At 38.7% G+C, this 16,049-nt stretch overlaps 1 protein-coding gene and 2 pseudogenes across 1 annotated transcript; 1 reads left to right on the top strand and 2 right to left on the bottom strand.

The window, feature by feature from the left end:
* The first annotated feature begins 3,323 nt into the window (after positions 1–3,323).
* Positions 3,324–5,669, top strand: LOC132619181 (protein NUCLEAR FUSION DEFECTIVE 4-like; annotated as a pseudogene).
* Positions 5,670–6,940: 1,271 nt separating this feature from the next.
* On the bottom strand, positions 6,941–9,189 carry LOC132617869 (large ribosomal subunit protein bL27c-like; annotated as a pseudogene).
* A 2,474-nt stretch (positions 9,190–11,663) lies between these two features.
* Positions 11,664–15,249, bottom strand: LOC132616943 (uncharacterized). The gene is made up of 7 exons (XM_060331733.1): positions 14,880–15,249; positions 14,762–14,805; positions 13,644–13,701; positions 12,929–13,022; positions 12,519–12,603; positions 12,377–12,442; positions 11,664–12,095 (listed from the first exon to the last, which is right to left on the bottom strand). The coding sequence occupies exons 1-7, from the start codon at positions 14,956–14,958 to the stop codon at positions 11,982–11,984; spliced, it is 540 nt and encodes a 179-aa protein (XP_060187716.1). The 5' UTR covers positions 14,959–15,249; the 3' UTR covers positions 11,664–11,981.
* Between the last annotated feature and the right edge of the window lie 800 nt (positions 15,250–16,049).

Here is a 16,049-nt window from a genome sequence, read left to right as displayed (position 1 = left end):
CAAACGAGCTGGGGACATATACGCATTGCTTACGCGGATACGAACTAGCCTCTTTTTCAATTTATTTGGTCTAAACACCGAGGACCTCTTTTTTTAGACCCGTCGTGTGTATTAGCTCATACATTTTGGAGATCTGATGGGCCGACTCTATTTACCCTGAAATTCCACCGGTCCGCACCAAACAGGATGGGGACCTATGTGGATTGTTTATGCGGACACGAAGCAGCTTATTTTTCCATTTATTTGGTCTAAATACCGAGGACCTACTTTTTGCGACCCGTCGTAAACGCTCATACATTTTTGGGATCTGATGCACCGGATCTGTTTGCTCTGAAATTTCGCCGGTCCGCACCAAACGGGCTGGTGACGTATATGCATTGCTTACGCGGACACGAAGTAGCCTCTTTTTTTATTTATTCGGTCTAAACGCTGAGGACATCCTTTTTTAGACCAGTCGTGTGTATTAGCTCATACATTTTGGAGATCTGATGCGCCGGCTCTGTTTGACCTGAAATTCCACCGGTCTGCACCAAACGGGCTGGGGACATATATGCTTTGGTTACGCGGACACGCAGCAGCCATTTTTTCCATTTATTTGGTCTAAACACCGAGGTCCTTCTTTTTTAGACCCGTCGTGTGTATTAGCACACACACATTTTGGAGATCTGAAGGGCCAGCTCTGTTTGCTTTGAAATTCCACCGGTCCGCACAACGGGCTGGGGACATATACGGATTGCTTAAACAAGCACGGCGAAGCTTATTTTTTGATTTATTTGGTCTAAATACCAAGGTCCCTTGTTTGGAGACCCGTCATGTGCATTCCCTCATAGATTTGGCGAGATTTGATGACCGGCTCTGTTTGCCCTAAAAATCCACCGGTCCTTACCAAACAGGCTGGGGACATATACGGATTGGTTGTACGAGAATGGCGTAGCTTATTTTTTCATTTTTTTGGTCCAAACACCGAGGACCCTCGTTTCGACAGTCGTCGTGTGTTAATGCTCATAGATTTGGCGAGATCTGATAACCGGCTCTGTTTGCCCAAAAATACACCGGTCCTTACCAAATGGGCTGGGGACATATACGAATTGCTTACACGAGCAAGGCGAAGCTTATTTTTTTTATTTATTTGGTCCAAATACCGAGGACCCTTGTTTGTTGATCCGTCGTGTGTATTACCTCATAGATTTGGCGAGATTTGATGACCGGTTTTGTTTGCCCTGAAAATCCACCGGTCCTTACCAAACAGGCTGGGGACATATACGGATTGGTTGTACGAGAACGGTGTAGCTTATTTGTTTCATTTATTTGGTCCAAACACCGAGGACCCTCGTTTGGAGAGCCGTCGTGTATATTAGCTCATAGATTTGGCGAGATCTGATGACCGGCTTTGTTTGTCTTGAAATTTCGCGGGTCCTTACCAAATGGGCTGGGGACATATACGGATTGCTTACACACGCACGGCAATGCTTATATTTTTATTTATTTGGTCCAAATACCGAGGACCCTTGTTTGTAGACCCGTCGTGTGTATTACCTCATAGATTTTGCGAGATTTGATGATCGGCTCTATTTGCCCTGAAAATCCACCGGTCCTTACCAAACGGGCTGGGGACATATACTGATTGGTTTTACGAGAACGGCGTAGCTTATTTTTTCATTTATTTGGTCCAAACACCGAGGACCCTCATTTGGAGACCCGTCGTGTGTATTAGCTCATTGATTTGACGAGATCTGATGTCCGGCTCTGTTTGCCCTGAAATTCCACCGGTCCTTACCAAATGGGATGGGGACATATACGGATTGCTTACACGAGCACGTCGTAGCTTATTTTTTTATTTATTTGGTCCAAACACCGAGGACTCTTATTTGGAGACCCGTCGTGTGTATTAGCTTATTGATTTGGCGGATTTGATGACAGGCTCTGTTTGCCCTGAAAATCCTCCGGTCCTTACCAAACGGCCTGGGGACATATACGGATTGGTTGTTCAATAACGGCTAGCTTATTTTTTCATTTATTTGGTCCAAACACCGAGGACCCTCATTTGGAGAGTCGTTGTGTGTATTAGCTCATAGATTTGGTGAGATCTTATGAGCCGGCTCTGTTTGCCCTGAAATTCCATCGATCCTTACCAAACGGGCTGGGGACATATACGGATTGCTTGTACGAGAACAGCGTAACTTATTTTTTCATTTATTTGGTCCAAACACCGAGGACCCTCGTTTGGAAACCCGTCGTGTGTATTAGCTCATAGATTTGGCGAGATCTGATGAGTCGGCTCTATTTGTCCTGAAATTCCACCGGTCCTTACTAAATTGGCTGGGGACATATACGGATTGCTTAAACGAGCACGGCGTAGCTTATTTTTTTATTTATTTGGTCCAAACACCTAGGACCCTTGTTTGGAGACCCGTCGTGTGTATTAGCTCATAGATTTGGCGAGATCTTATGATCCGGCACTGTTTGCCCCTTAAATTCTACCGGTCCTTACCAAACGGGTTAGGGACCTATACGAATTGCTTGTACGAGAACGGCGTAGCTTATATTTTCATTTATTTGGTTCAAACACCGAGGACCCTCATTTGGAAACCCGTCGTGTGTATTAGCTCATAGATTTGGCGAGATCTTATGAGCCGGCTCTGTTTGCCCTGAAATTCCACCGGTCCTTACCAAACAGGCTGGGCCATATACGGATTGCTTACACGGGCACGTCATAGCTTTTTTTATTATTATTTGGTCCAAACATCGAGGACCCTCGTTTAGAGACCCGTCGTGTGTATTAGCTCATAGATTTGGTGAGATCTGATGAGCCGGCTCTGTTTGTCCTGAAATCCCACCGGTCCTTACCAAATGGGCTGGGGATAATGGTTTGGATCAAACTCGCTTATTTACAGTCTACAGATCACTGTTGATGATTTATGTCTTTCCAATGACATATGTCAACAACAACTTACCTAGTGTAGTCCCACAAGTGAAGCCTGGGACGGTGGGGTGTACGCGACCTTACCCCTATCTTTGTGGGGTAGCAAGGTTGTTTCCGATAGACCATCAACTCAAGAAAATGGTTTTTCAGGAACAGGTATGAAAGAAATGCAAGAGTGAAAAAGCTATGATGAAAATAACTAAGAAAGAAAAGTAGTAGAGTAAAAATAGTAAAGATACCAAATTACAAGAAACAAGAATAGCAATAAAATCGAAGAATGAGATAATGCTTGCATAACAATACATATATTAACAGGACTTATTTGTTTCTTCTATGCCACTGCAGTATAGTGCGCTCCTACTTTGTTCTAACAACTGACAGTTTTAGCCACTTTTTCCAGATGTATATTCTTATATTTATCGGAACAAATGGTGAGACCTACTTCAACACAGCAGCATTGGTATCATGTGTGCAAAATTTCCCTAAAAGCCGAGGCCCGGTGGTGGGGATACTCAAGGGTTTTGCTGGTTTGGGTGGTGCAATTTTGACTCAACTATATACATTAATCCATTCTCCAGATCATGCTTCACTTATATTTATGATAGTTGTTGGACCAGCTATGGTGATTATCGCGCTCGTGTTTCTAATCAGGCCTGTTGGAGGCCACCAACAAGTCAGGCCTTCAGATGGCTAAGTTTTTCGTTTATTTACAGCATATGCCTCCTCTTAGCTTCTTATTTAATGGGAGTTATGCTTGTTGAAGACCTTATTGACTTGAGCCACACTGTCATAACAATCTTCACGGCTATATTATTTGTCCTCTTGACAATTCTTATCGTGATCCCCATCTCCTCGAGTTTTTCCAAGAGACAAGAGTACCAGAAGAAGAGGGTCTCCTGTCTAAGTCAAAGAAACATGGTCATGAAATTATATTTAGTGAAGTGGAAGAGGAGAAGCCTATGGAAATGGACTCGCTTCCAGCTTTAGAAAGGCAAAAAAGTATTGCACAACTACAAGCAAAACTAGCCCAAGCAGTTGCAGAAGGAGCAGTGAGGATCAAAACAAGAAGAGGCCCCCATAGGGGAGAGGACTTTACCTTGATGCAGGCTTTGATAAAGGCAGATTTTTGGCTTATATTTTTCTCACTACTTTTCGGCTCTGGTTCTGGTTTGACTGTGATTGATAACTTGGGTCAGATGAGCCAATATTTGGGATATGATAACACACATGTATTTGTTTCCATCATCAGCATATGGAACTTCCTTGGCCGTATTGGGGGTGGATACTTTTCTGAAATAATTGTCAGGTACATGACATTCACTTCTTACTTGTAACAAAGTTTACATGAATGTTCAACTGTGTTCTTTTGACAACAGGGACTATGCCTATCCGAGACATGCAGCTATGGCTGTTGCTCAAGTCATAATGGCCATTGAACATTTCCTCTTTGCTATGGTCAAAAATAATATCTAAGGTAATGTCCTCGGTAAGCTGTAATTGCGTCATGTCGTGTCTAATTACCTCTCTCCAATACTTCTTCGGCTTACCCCTACCTCGTCTGAAACCATCCATGGCCAACCTCTCACACCTCCGCACTGGGGCATCTGTTCTCTCCTCTTCACATGCCTAAACCATCTCAATCTCGCTTCTCGCATCTTGTCTTCCACCGAGGCCACCCCCACCTTATCCCGAATATCCTCATTCCTAATCCTGTCACTCCTGGTGTGGCCACACATCCATCTCAACATTCTCATCTCGGCAACTTTCATCTTTTGAACGTGAGAGATCTTAACTGGCCAACACTCCGCCCCATACAACATAGTCGGTCTAACCACCGCTTTGTAGAACTTGCCCTTAAGTTTTGGTGGCACCTTCTTGTCACATAGCACTCCGGAAGCAAGCCTCCATTTCATCCACCCTGCCCCAATACGAGGACATGACCTTAGATAGGAGGGTTTGGAGGACACAAATTAAGGTAAAAGGCTAGTAGATAGTCTCGTTATCCGTTCTTATTAGTAGTCGCATTATCGCAATATAATTTCTTGTGCTCCGATTTCTGCTATTATGTGTTATTTCCTGTGCTTTGATTATCCTGTGGTATCTATGTCGCGTGCATTATTTTATTTTATATTATTTCATTTCCATATCGCTTTGAATCTCTTAGCCTTATCAGACTTCTTTTTTATGCTTTTATTGAGCCGAGGGTCTTTCGGAAACAGCCGTCCTACCTTGGTAGGAGTAAGATCTGCATACACTCTACCCTCCCCAGACCCCACGATGTGGAATTTCACTGGGTTGTTGTTGTTGTTGTTGTATGGGTTGGCCTGGAGCTATGCACATTGGTACTCTTTTGGTTGGGCTTGGTTATGGAGCTCATTGGGCGATTGTGCCAGCTGCAGCTTCCGAATTGTTTGGCTTGAGAAATTTTGGGGCTTTGTACAATTTCCTCACTCTTGCAAATGCTGCTGGTTCATTGGTGTTCTCAGGAGTTATTGCTACTAGTAGATATGATATGGAAGCTAAAAAGCAAGCTCAAGAGTATCGTGGCGCCCAATCAAATTTCCCATCAGTTTTGTCTAGCTTTCTTGCTGTAGACGAACCTCTAAAGTGTGAAGGTGCTATATGTTTCTTCCTCAATTCCATGATAATGTCTGGACTCTGCATTATTGCAGTTGTTTTAAGCATGATTCTGGTGCACCGAACAAAGACTGTATATGCTAATCTGTATGGACAATCTCGAGCATAATTCTTCAACTGCGTGAAACAGGTGTAGAAAGTTGATTCTCATGCTTCCAAGTGCATTTTAGGGAGGTGAAACTGCAAGCCATCATCTCAACACCTCCAAGCTGAGATCAAGCGATAAAGGAGATGGGACTACTGCCTTGCTGTTGGAAGTTGTCTGTTTTTCATTGAGAGGATTGTTTTGCAAGTGTTGATTACTGTATATTTTATTGTCAAACATGAAACTTTGGAATGTTGATTGTCAACTTCCTTTCTGTTTCAAGCAGTGCTGATCATATTCTTTACATTGATTCTTTTGTGTGATGGTCGAATGTTCTTTGTTTTAAACTATGCTGAAGATTTTCAACACCTAAACAAACGACTAGTGTATGATCTCTAATGATTTCTAAAACTTGAAAAGCAGCTTCAATTTGTCTTCCCCATTAGAGGCATGTTAGTTGTGCTGCCAACACATTGTATGGTTCGCATTTAAATGTTAGTTCCCTCTAAAGTCAAATAGAGATTTGGTAAAAAATTCAAGAAGAGCTAACCTGAAACGATAACATCAACCAGAGAAGATTGAACGAACTGAAGAAAAATGGTAAAATGATGAAAGACATGAATAAGAGCCCGTTTGGATTGGCTTATAAGTTGCTTATAAGCTGTTTTCAGCTTTTTTGAGTGTTTGGCTGACCAGCTTAAAGTCCTTTTGTGCTTAAAATAAGCTCAAAAAAATAATTGGGTCCGTTTGATTTAACTTATCTAAAGCAGTTTATAAGCTGAAAATAGCTTATAAGCCAAAAAAAAAAAAAAAAAAATTGGGCTACCCCTACTTATTTTTTTATTTAGCTTATAAGCTGTTTGTAGCTTATAAGCTATTAAAATAAGTCCATCCAAACAGTCAGCTTATAAGCCAAAAAAAATAAGTTGAGCTACCCCTACTTATTTTTTATTTTTTTTAACTTATAAGTTGTTTGCAGCTTATAAGCTACTTAAAATAAGCTCATCCAAACAGGCTCTAAGTTGTAAAGTTTCGACAACTAAGCAGCAGCTTTTGAGTGCCACGTATAATAGCAAACATCCACAGTTTTAGACAGGTAGTTGAGCTTACCTTAGTTGATAGATGACGTGACTAAAATTCCCTCTACCTAAATTTTAAAGACAAAAAACTGCCATGTCGATCCAAGGGTCTATACTCGCGCTTCTATAGTTTATAAATCTCTCTGCATGATTGAGATTCAAGTACATAGCAAATCTGCACAAAAAGATATGCATCAAACATGGAAAGGCAAAGGGTTAAACAAGTAGTGCATTTTTTCTCTTTGCCAATGGTGTTAAAGAATCCAAATCGTCCATTTCATTCTCTACTTATACAACCTGTGACAAGGACTCATGATTTCAGTAATGCAATTTACAAACAAAAGACATCAATGACAGAAGCACAATGTAGCACTGTGGCCTGCGTATGTTTCCAAGTCACTACTAGTAATAACCAAAATTACAACAGAATGTTTAAACAATGTAAGACCAACATCAGCAAGTGGGACTGGGATTGTCCTCAGAGGATTCAGCAGCAGAAGCAAGTACCAACTGAGGCTGAAGGATGACGCCCTCTCTTCGTGCCTTTCTACGTTCACGCTGTAATCTGAACGACTCTCTCTTTCGGTTTCTATAGCTATTGGGGTTTTCAGGTTGCACCTCACGTGGATAAACACTTATCTGCACATTTATTCACATTCAGTATACGTTAATCACACTGGTGTACCGCAAATATACAAGCAGCAAGCAAGAGACTCAACCTTTTTTCTATCAGGCCCAAACTTCTCAAATTTAACTAGTCCATCAATCAAAGAAAAGATTGTGTGATCCTTGCCAAGTCCAACATTCTTTCCTGGGTGGAACTGGAAATATCACCAAGAGGACAATAAGTAAATCATCAAGAAAACAGAATAATAAGGGCAAATCAGAGCTGAAAATAATACCAACCAATTGGCATAAACCCTTTCACTACCTAACTGATAGAAGACTACTCATAGCTAATTATCCAGCTCAGCATAAGCATCATATTATCAGAAACTCACACCTTTGGTAAAGAAGAACAACTCAATTCGGATTATATATCAAAGTGCAGCCTCAAAGTACCAAAAGATTTACATACTAAACTTAGATAAAATAACTACAAGTTAGAGCAGATTACAACTGCGCTTGTCATTTCTTTACGAGAACTACCAACTATGTCTTCATGATAGGTCAGATACGAGAGCTCAGAATGTTAAACCTAATAGCAATCTGTTCCTTCAATTGACAAAAAGATAAGTATCCCCTTAAACCTTCCAATACCTCGTTTTGTAGTCAATCTAACACCATTTAGGCAATCCACATATTTCCGACAAATAAAATACAAATCAAATGCTGAAAGCCAGAAGAATGGAGCAAGGATATTGACAGGATGTCAGGACCTAGTAGGCACATATATGCTGGTGAGGCATTGAGGGAAAAAAAAAAAACTGGAATTACATAGAATTACACTCTACTTGTGTGGGTTCATCATGTCAACCGCCATTAATCAATCACAAGAACTATCACAACTTCCACAGCAGTACTTGAGAAAGTTTTTTTTTTTTTTTTTTTTGATAAGGTAAGAAAGATGTAAGTGTTCAAGTCCCTAACTGCAAAAGATAATATTGCATTACAGATGACCTACTTGTTCATCATTCATCTACTAGCCTATGTGTAGCGAGACATCAATTAGTCATCCCTATTATGCACTTCACTGAAGAGCTATAGCTCACGCAAGCTTGAAATCAAGATTGATTTCAGAAGGGAGACTATTCTCATTCCAAAAATATAACATTTTGGGGCAATGGCTCAATTTGCGCATATCATGTATAAAAAAGACACAAAGACGTCATCTTTCAATTTCTTCAAAGGAGAATAACGATAAAAAGTTCAACTTATGTGAAGGTGTTCGAAGTGAGGGTCAAAACACTTAATTTTGACCATGAACCCGGGTAAAGATTCTTCAAATATAAAATTAACATATTTGAAAACTATAAGAAAAATATTACAAGTCAAGATAGCTAATGATTTAAAAAGTTTGAGAAAATTATAGTTTAATGGAAAAATTGTTTTGACTCCTCAAATTGTAAATTGGAACAAAGGGAGTATAAGAGACCTTTGTACCGCGCTGGCGAACGATTATAGAACCTGGTTTAGCGACTTGGTCACCATAAATCTTGACACCGAGCCTCTGTCCAGGTGAATCTCGACCATTCTTAGTGCTACCTGCTCCTTTCTTGTGGGCTGACTCAATTGTCAGTAATGGTGATTTCAACGGCAATGAAACGGAGAACTTGGGACCAACTGGAAGAACACCAAAGTCACCCCGAAGGAAAGAATTCGAAGATAAAGAGAGTCCTTTGAATGCTCCAACAAGACTCAAACTCACTGCCATTTTTACTAGAGTGTATTGGGGAGGAGACGGACTGATATTTAAAACCTTATCGCTTATCCTCTTATCGATACTGTGTGCTCGTCGCACCAAATCCTTTTCTTAATTGACTTATATACTTTATTTTATTTTATTTTATTTTTGTAAAATTACGGCCTCCAAGGTTTATTATATTTTACAAGTTAGTTTTAAGAATTATTACTAAAAGAAAATTTTACACGTGAAAACAACAATAACATATGAAATCCCTCTATTGGGGAAAATTCGTATAACACAATTGGATGAATTACATGGCGACAAGTGTCAACGGAGATGAGGCTGATCCAAGTCAGCACTCAAGTGCCGGGGGAATCGAATGTCTCCGGAGGCTCGTTAAGATTTGTGTCCTTGGGGGATTGTGAATCTGATAGAGCATCGGTTGAAAAGGCCAACGATCGATCGTTACCAGAAGACTTTGCACCTCCCACGGGATATTAATAGGCATATTGTCATCTTTACTGTTCATCATTACTACGACATTAATTTGTATTATTAATAAGGGCATAGTTCATAGAATGTGTACCCCTGAGTCCAAGTATAAATAGGGCCTACCATTTCATTGTAAAGCATCCAAAAGGAGAGATATGCAATACACACTTGACACTTGCGTTGTTTTATGATTTCTTGTCTACATTCAGATTATCGATATTATAATCAATAGCTTGGTCAGAGACCTTAGCTCAAAGATTCTCCAAGGCTAAGTCTATCTAAATTCCTTACTTTCAGTCTTATTTCGTTTATATTAATTTCAACTGCACATTACATTGCTATTTTGGTCACTTTTGATCCACGTGTACAAATTTAACTATACCGATTTATGGCTAAACTGTTTGGCCGCCACCGTAGGGTCTGGACAGTAGTGGTATCGCAAGTGACCCTGTCTTTTAAATTAATACTTTAAGATTTTGTTACACTCGTCAGCATGTCATGAGTTAACAACAACCCAACTACGGCAAACAATGCTAACAACGAACAGATCGACCCTGATGGCCTTCCACTTCATTAGACGAGGCATACAAAAGAACATCTAGAAGACTGATACATGCATCGAAGTTTTTTTTTTTTTTTCGTAAAGTATACCGAAGCACAATATCTGGACAGCTGATACATTCTAATGTATATACTATTTGATACTTAATACCCTATAGAAGACCAAAATCAGAATAAGATTAAATTCAGTAATTCATGTTTCATTCAATTCAACAATAACGATATCACTAAATCCTTTTTAAAATACTCATTATATCATAGTGGTAGAAAGATTACTAAGCTGTTAAATGATTCAACTTGTGTTATTCACTTGAAGATGGTGCTGACAAAGGCTGACTAAACTGTGCACTTGCAAGCTGACTCGTTTTCTGGATAGCTTTCTGTTATACGGGGGAAATGAGAAAAGGATGTGATAAGCATGGGATGCATGGCTCGCGTTCAACCATATTCCTTAAGTTCTACATATCTAAATGCTTTTCTAAATGCCTTAATTGTCTTCTTCTTTTTGGCTATAAGTTTAACTAAATGCAGTTAATGAGCTAAGGGGAGCTATAATTGAGCTAAAAAGGAGATAGGAGTTTAGCTGGAGTGAGTTAGATGAGTCAGTTAACAAGGGATCATACGTAATAGTTAGTTACAGGACACCTTATTAGACTGAAACTGAAATGTGATAACGAATCCACATCTTATACATTTTATCATGGTAGTAGGTGCTGTCAAATTATCAAAACTCGGAGATTTAGGCCGTCAATCTCTGCACTATTATGCCTTTCCGAGAGTAGATAAGAAATTAACAGCATGGTTGTTTGTGGTTTAGTTTTCTTTCAATCTTGAGTTTGAAAAATAAAGGTATGTAACTTTTTTATGGGCATACTGCTACATTTCAATTCCACAGCTGTATAATAGAAAGGAATACCATTTGTGATGATTAAAATACACTTTAGTCTTCTTTTAGGAGGGTTAACAAAATGCTACACTGGATGCTAAGTAGATGTTGAAGAAAGTACCCAAGTATTTTGGGTTTGATGGTGATCATGGCTAACACACAAATGAGAAATAATTTCCATCACTAAGCCAGATTTAGGTTGTAAATTTCTTAATATTCTACAATAACATAATCATTTTCTCACTATGCAAGCATGAATTGAACATAACACAAATACAGAAAGGAGGCAAGTAAAACAAAGGATTCAGTTGTGGAAAAAACAAAAAACGCAGAAGACACAACAGTAGGGAAAATGGAGTACAAGATTATGCTGCAGAGAAATCCAAAGAAATGAATCAAACATCATGATTCCAGAAAAGAGAAATTCAACCAAGAAAGTAATGCTTTAGATCCTTACAGTAACAGCTTGCCACATGTGGTCCAACTTATCTTCTTCGATGTCCGCCCATGATGCTTTCGAACAAATTGACTGTGGAAAAATAAAAGTGACTCTAAACTTTTCTCCAGCTTTTAGTCCTGCAACATCTTTATACCTGTTCTTTCCTCTCACAAATAAAGGAACAGAGGAATTTTAAGAGGTAATGCAAGTAAAATTTCTTTAAAAGAGTTCAGTGAACTTTTAATACTTCTCAGAGCAAACTTATGAGATGTCTAGCATACATGAATAAAGCCAGAAATAAGAAAAGGAAAAAGGTACAAAAAGTGCAATAAACACTATGGATTAAGCAGAATTTTCTTAATTATAAAATAGGACAACATCCCCTCTAAGTTTGGTTGGAAGGTGTGTGTGTTGTTGTGTGGGGGGGTTTGGGGGGGGGGGGGGGGGGGGGGGTGTTCAACATCTATCTTTTCTCTAATGGCATGCGAATGCAACTATAAAAAACTATAAACTCCTGGAGAGATCCCTCCAATTATCTAGGCTGGAACAAAGGTGATACTCTCCGTCGAACAACATCCTGCATCTGCTCCACTGTCAGCACAGAAGCTTCAGTATCAAAGTTGGCCTTCTCCAACTGCTGGTGAATCTGTCAAACATGCAGGTCAAATTTAGAAGAACAATATTGGACGACGTGCAAAATAAATAGCTAATTGATATGAAAATTTAGTTTTGTAAGTTGCATCACTTTTATCGAGTTGTAAACTCTGATACCAAAAGCAGTTCAGGTACTTCAGGTACTCTTTAACTTCCCATATGTTATCTAATCTTGATCAAACAGAGATTTCATATTTTTTAATGTTTTATTTTATGAAATTAGCATCTTCATTTGTGAGGAGATCATCATAGTTTGTAGTTTTTCAACAATACCTTCTCAAGTATTGCAGACTGATCATCCATGTGAAAGCTGCGCATGTACTTCAGCATCTCCAGTTGCTGTCAAATGGTTATTTCCACTATTATTATCACATCTATAAACATAAATTAAGCCTCAAGAGAAGAGATCTCTTGCCTGCTCTTGTAAATTCTGTTGCATCGTTAATCTTTCAGCAAATCTGTCTGGACCAAGCTCGGCCTCTTCACAGGCCATTTCTTCTCTTCATGGCCAGTAAAACAGAAGAAAAATAATCCTAGTCAGTTTCTTCACAGAACTCAATATTCAGTAAATCTTTATTGGAGTTGTTGGCAAGGATAGCCTTAATGGTAAAGTTCCTTTAATTGAATAAAAATAAGAGAAATACACTTCGTAATATCCTATTGAGCACTGTGCCAAGAAACGTTCTTCAAAAGGTCCAAAGGTGAAAATAAACACAATATAGAAGTTCATCTTAACAATAAGCAGAATAACAGCAGAATAAAAGCATATATAGAAATGACCACATGCACTGCGACAACCTTAAAGACGGAATATGCTGATCTTACTTTGCAACAAATTCATAAAAACGAATCATCAGGTCTCGATCACTCTCATAGGTCATGTTTATTTTTCCCAAGCAAGCAAGACCAAACCTTGGATCTGCAACAGAGAAATAAAGAACTCCCACACTGGTTTCAGTAAAACAATGAAATAACTATATGAAGCAAGCACAATAATTGCAGGTATGCATTTTCCCCACATATTAGATGACACTACATTGCACCAATAGAAACATTAGTTTTAGTTTTTGAACCGACGAAAAGAAGGAAAGGTGAGAAGGTACGCAATCTTCTATCCTTTAATCAAATCAAACTAAGAAACAATGAAAATAAAAGGATTATCATCTTCTGGATAATGGGCAATATGGGTTGTTATTCCAAGAAAACATATAAAATTTTATGAAACAACAGAAATAGTACCATCAGCGACAACAAGTCTACGTGAACTAGTTTTGGAAATCAGGTTATAACAAATTTGCAACTCAGCCCTAGTTCCATCTGCAAAACTGGTGCTTGGCTCCTCTCTTTTGAAACGAAAGCACCACTATATAATGACCCAGCAAAATGGTTCAATTAGATTAGAGTCAAAATGCTGATTCTTTTCACAGTTGTTCCAACATAAGTATGGACTAAACAGCAGCAAAAGAAGCATTTGCTCTTCAACAATCAAAATTGTCCGTGTTAAACTCTGGAAGTAAAGTGTGAGTAGTTTAAAGCTCACCAATTCCCATCTCGGAAAATATCTCCTCTTGGATGGCAGTGGTAACAGCAACAGCTTCCTGCATATAATGATGTTCTTTTGGTTTCAAAGTACAACCATAAATGGAGAAAACAAATTATTGTAGAATATGGAAGATATTGACATTAAACAAGTCAAGGGGTGATGACAACAATGATTTTCATCAAAAATCAAATCATATCCTATAGGATTCAAAAGCTCCTGGCAAGTCCAACATGGAATGGTATCTTGAGTTCACATGACGTACTCTTGTAACAACATTCTTCATTAGTCTCTATCCTAGATCTTTTCTCATTTTGGTTTCACCTTCACAAAGGGAAGGTACCATTGGTAATACATGTTTGCACCTTAGAGTACTCTTTTTGATTCTCTAGTAGAGGACATCAAGAGGAAGACTGCCTTTGAGTGCACAGGTTGTCCATGTACTAATGTGCACGCAATGGATTGGTGTCCCAGACTTCCAGTCAGCTAGCCGAATCGGAAATATGTACCTATTTTCAGCCTTCTTTTCCATCTTTGACAACCACATTATGGCCTTTTCCCAGTGGAGAAACAGATTTTGATGCTTTCCAAAAGGAGTATGACTAAATTCATGGATGCGGAAACAAATTTTTATGCATATCTTATGTGATAGTTGGTGCACTTGTTTACTTCATTAGGTTCAAACTAAATGGCACAAGAATTTGCCACAAAATCGTTGTTTAAATAAACATTAGACTCTAGTACAGTGAAATTATCAAGTATAATTCATCTTCAGTTAACATGCATTTCAAGGCGTCCACATGGATAGTGCAGTGTCAGAGCCCAACCATTAGTATAATCAAGAATAAACAATGGAATAAAAAGACTGAAAGATGGAATTTATAGTTGAGGATTCTCATTGTTTTCTAAGGATGGAACAGAAGTGAGCAAGTAGAAGAAGAAAAGTGAATGAGAAGAGCGTAGCTGGGAGCATTCACAGAATTGTTTCATCATGGTAAGGCCCTTTGACATTATTGTCAAGAGCTCCAAATTAGCGCTAGTCTCACAAGTAGGGTATGGGGAGGCTTATTGATATTAGCTAGACACAGAGAGAGAGAGAGTGTGTTATGGAAACTGACCTGCTGCTTGTGAGTGACAGCATCAGCAATCCTTTTCTTGACATCTGTACATCATCATTTCATTTGAGAAAGTAGTAAAAAATTGGGACAAAAGAAAAGGGTGCTGCAAATGAAGTACCAGGGTGGGAGGTGAGGAAGGCGAAGCGATCAAAAAGATGAAGCAATTCCTCTTTCGATAGCATTTCTGAGGCTGCCATTGTCCAGAGAGTGAATGTGTGTACCTATTCCCGGCTTCACGACGACGTTTGCTTCATATTCTTGCTTCATTGCCAGCGGGGCCCACTCTATGCTACTTTCCAATTATTTCGATCTACCACTTGTTAACTTTATCTAATAAATTGTTTATTTCAACTCAAATTTTTAATCTAATCTTCTTTAATTTTCCCTTATTCATACATCACAACCTTGAGTGAATAAATTATATTAAGAGGAATTCGTTGTCTCTTTCCACTACTACCTTTTCTTGCTTTTAACTATTTTTATTTTATTCTTCGATGAAAACATTTATTCCCTTGACAAGTATGGGGGGAATGTCACCTCTCATCACCCCCCCCCCCCCTCCCCCCCTTCCTCACTAGATCAGCCTTGAGATTTTCAATATCAGTAGCATAAGCAAATTTTTAATACTATTCTCCGGTTCATAATAAGACTTGGAGCCCGTTTGGATTGGCTTATAAAGTTGCTTATAAGCTGTTTTCAGTTTTTTTGAGTGTTTGGCTGGCCAACTTAAAGTCATTTTGTGCTTAAAATAAGCTTAAAAAAATAATTGGGCTCATTTGACTTAGCTTATCTAAAGCAGCTTATAAGTTGAAAACAGCTTATAAGTTAAAAAAAATAAGTTAGACTACCCCAACTTATTTTTTTTAGCTTATAAGCTGTTTGCAGCTTATAGGCATAAGCCCATCCAAACAGGCTCTTGATTTTATTTTTCAAACTTGTTCTTATTAATTGTTAAGTGACCAGACCCAATATGTCAAGTTAACAGTAATATGCAAACTTTAATTAAGAAAAATTTAGTAAAAATACCTATTGACTTCTTGAAGTTAGTATTTTCTCAAGGAATATGCCAAAACCTACTAAGTAGACGCTTATTTTCAAACGGGGGAGTATAAAATAGATGATAGACATCAATGATCTGTAAAAGTAAACCATTTGCTGAAAAAGGATGATTAGAGTCGAGCTTAACTCGTAACATTGCATCAAATTGCAACTCCTTTAATAATTGAATCATCCTTTAACCATGAATAATCATACATCTACACTAGTTTTTCTGTAGCCCCAGTCGAGA

Source organism: Lycium barbarum, chromosome 11 (assembly GCF_019175385.1).
Source record: "Lycium barbarum isolate Lr01 chromosome 11, ASM1917538v2, whole genome shotgun sequence".
Lineage (NCBI taxonomy): Eukaryota > Viridiplantae > Streptophyta > Magnoliopsida > Solanales > Solanaceae > Lycium > Lycium barbarum.
Note: the sequence above shows the minus strand (reverse complement) of the source record. Positions and strands in the feature narration are given on the sequence as shown.

What these genes read in the sequence shown, in the direction of transcription:
- LOC132616943 (XM_060331733.1), bottom strand. Translation starts at nt 14,958, where the DNA reads ATGGCAGCCTCAGAAATGCTATCGAAAGAGGAATTGCTTCATCTTTTT. An exon ending in ATTTTCCGAGATGGGAATTG is followed by an intron (nt 13,023 to 13,643) that starts GTGAGCTTTAAA and finishes TCTCTGTTGCAG; the next exon opens with ATCCAAGGTTTGGTCTTGCT. An exon ending in TTTTATGAATTTGTTGCAAA is followed by an intron (nt 12,604 to 12,928) that starts GTAAGATCAGCA and finishes CTGGCCATGAAG; the next exon opens with AGAAGAAATGGCCTGTGAAG.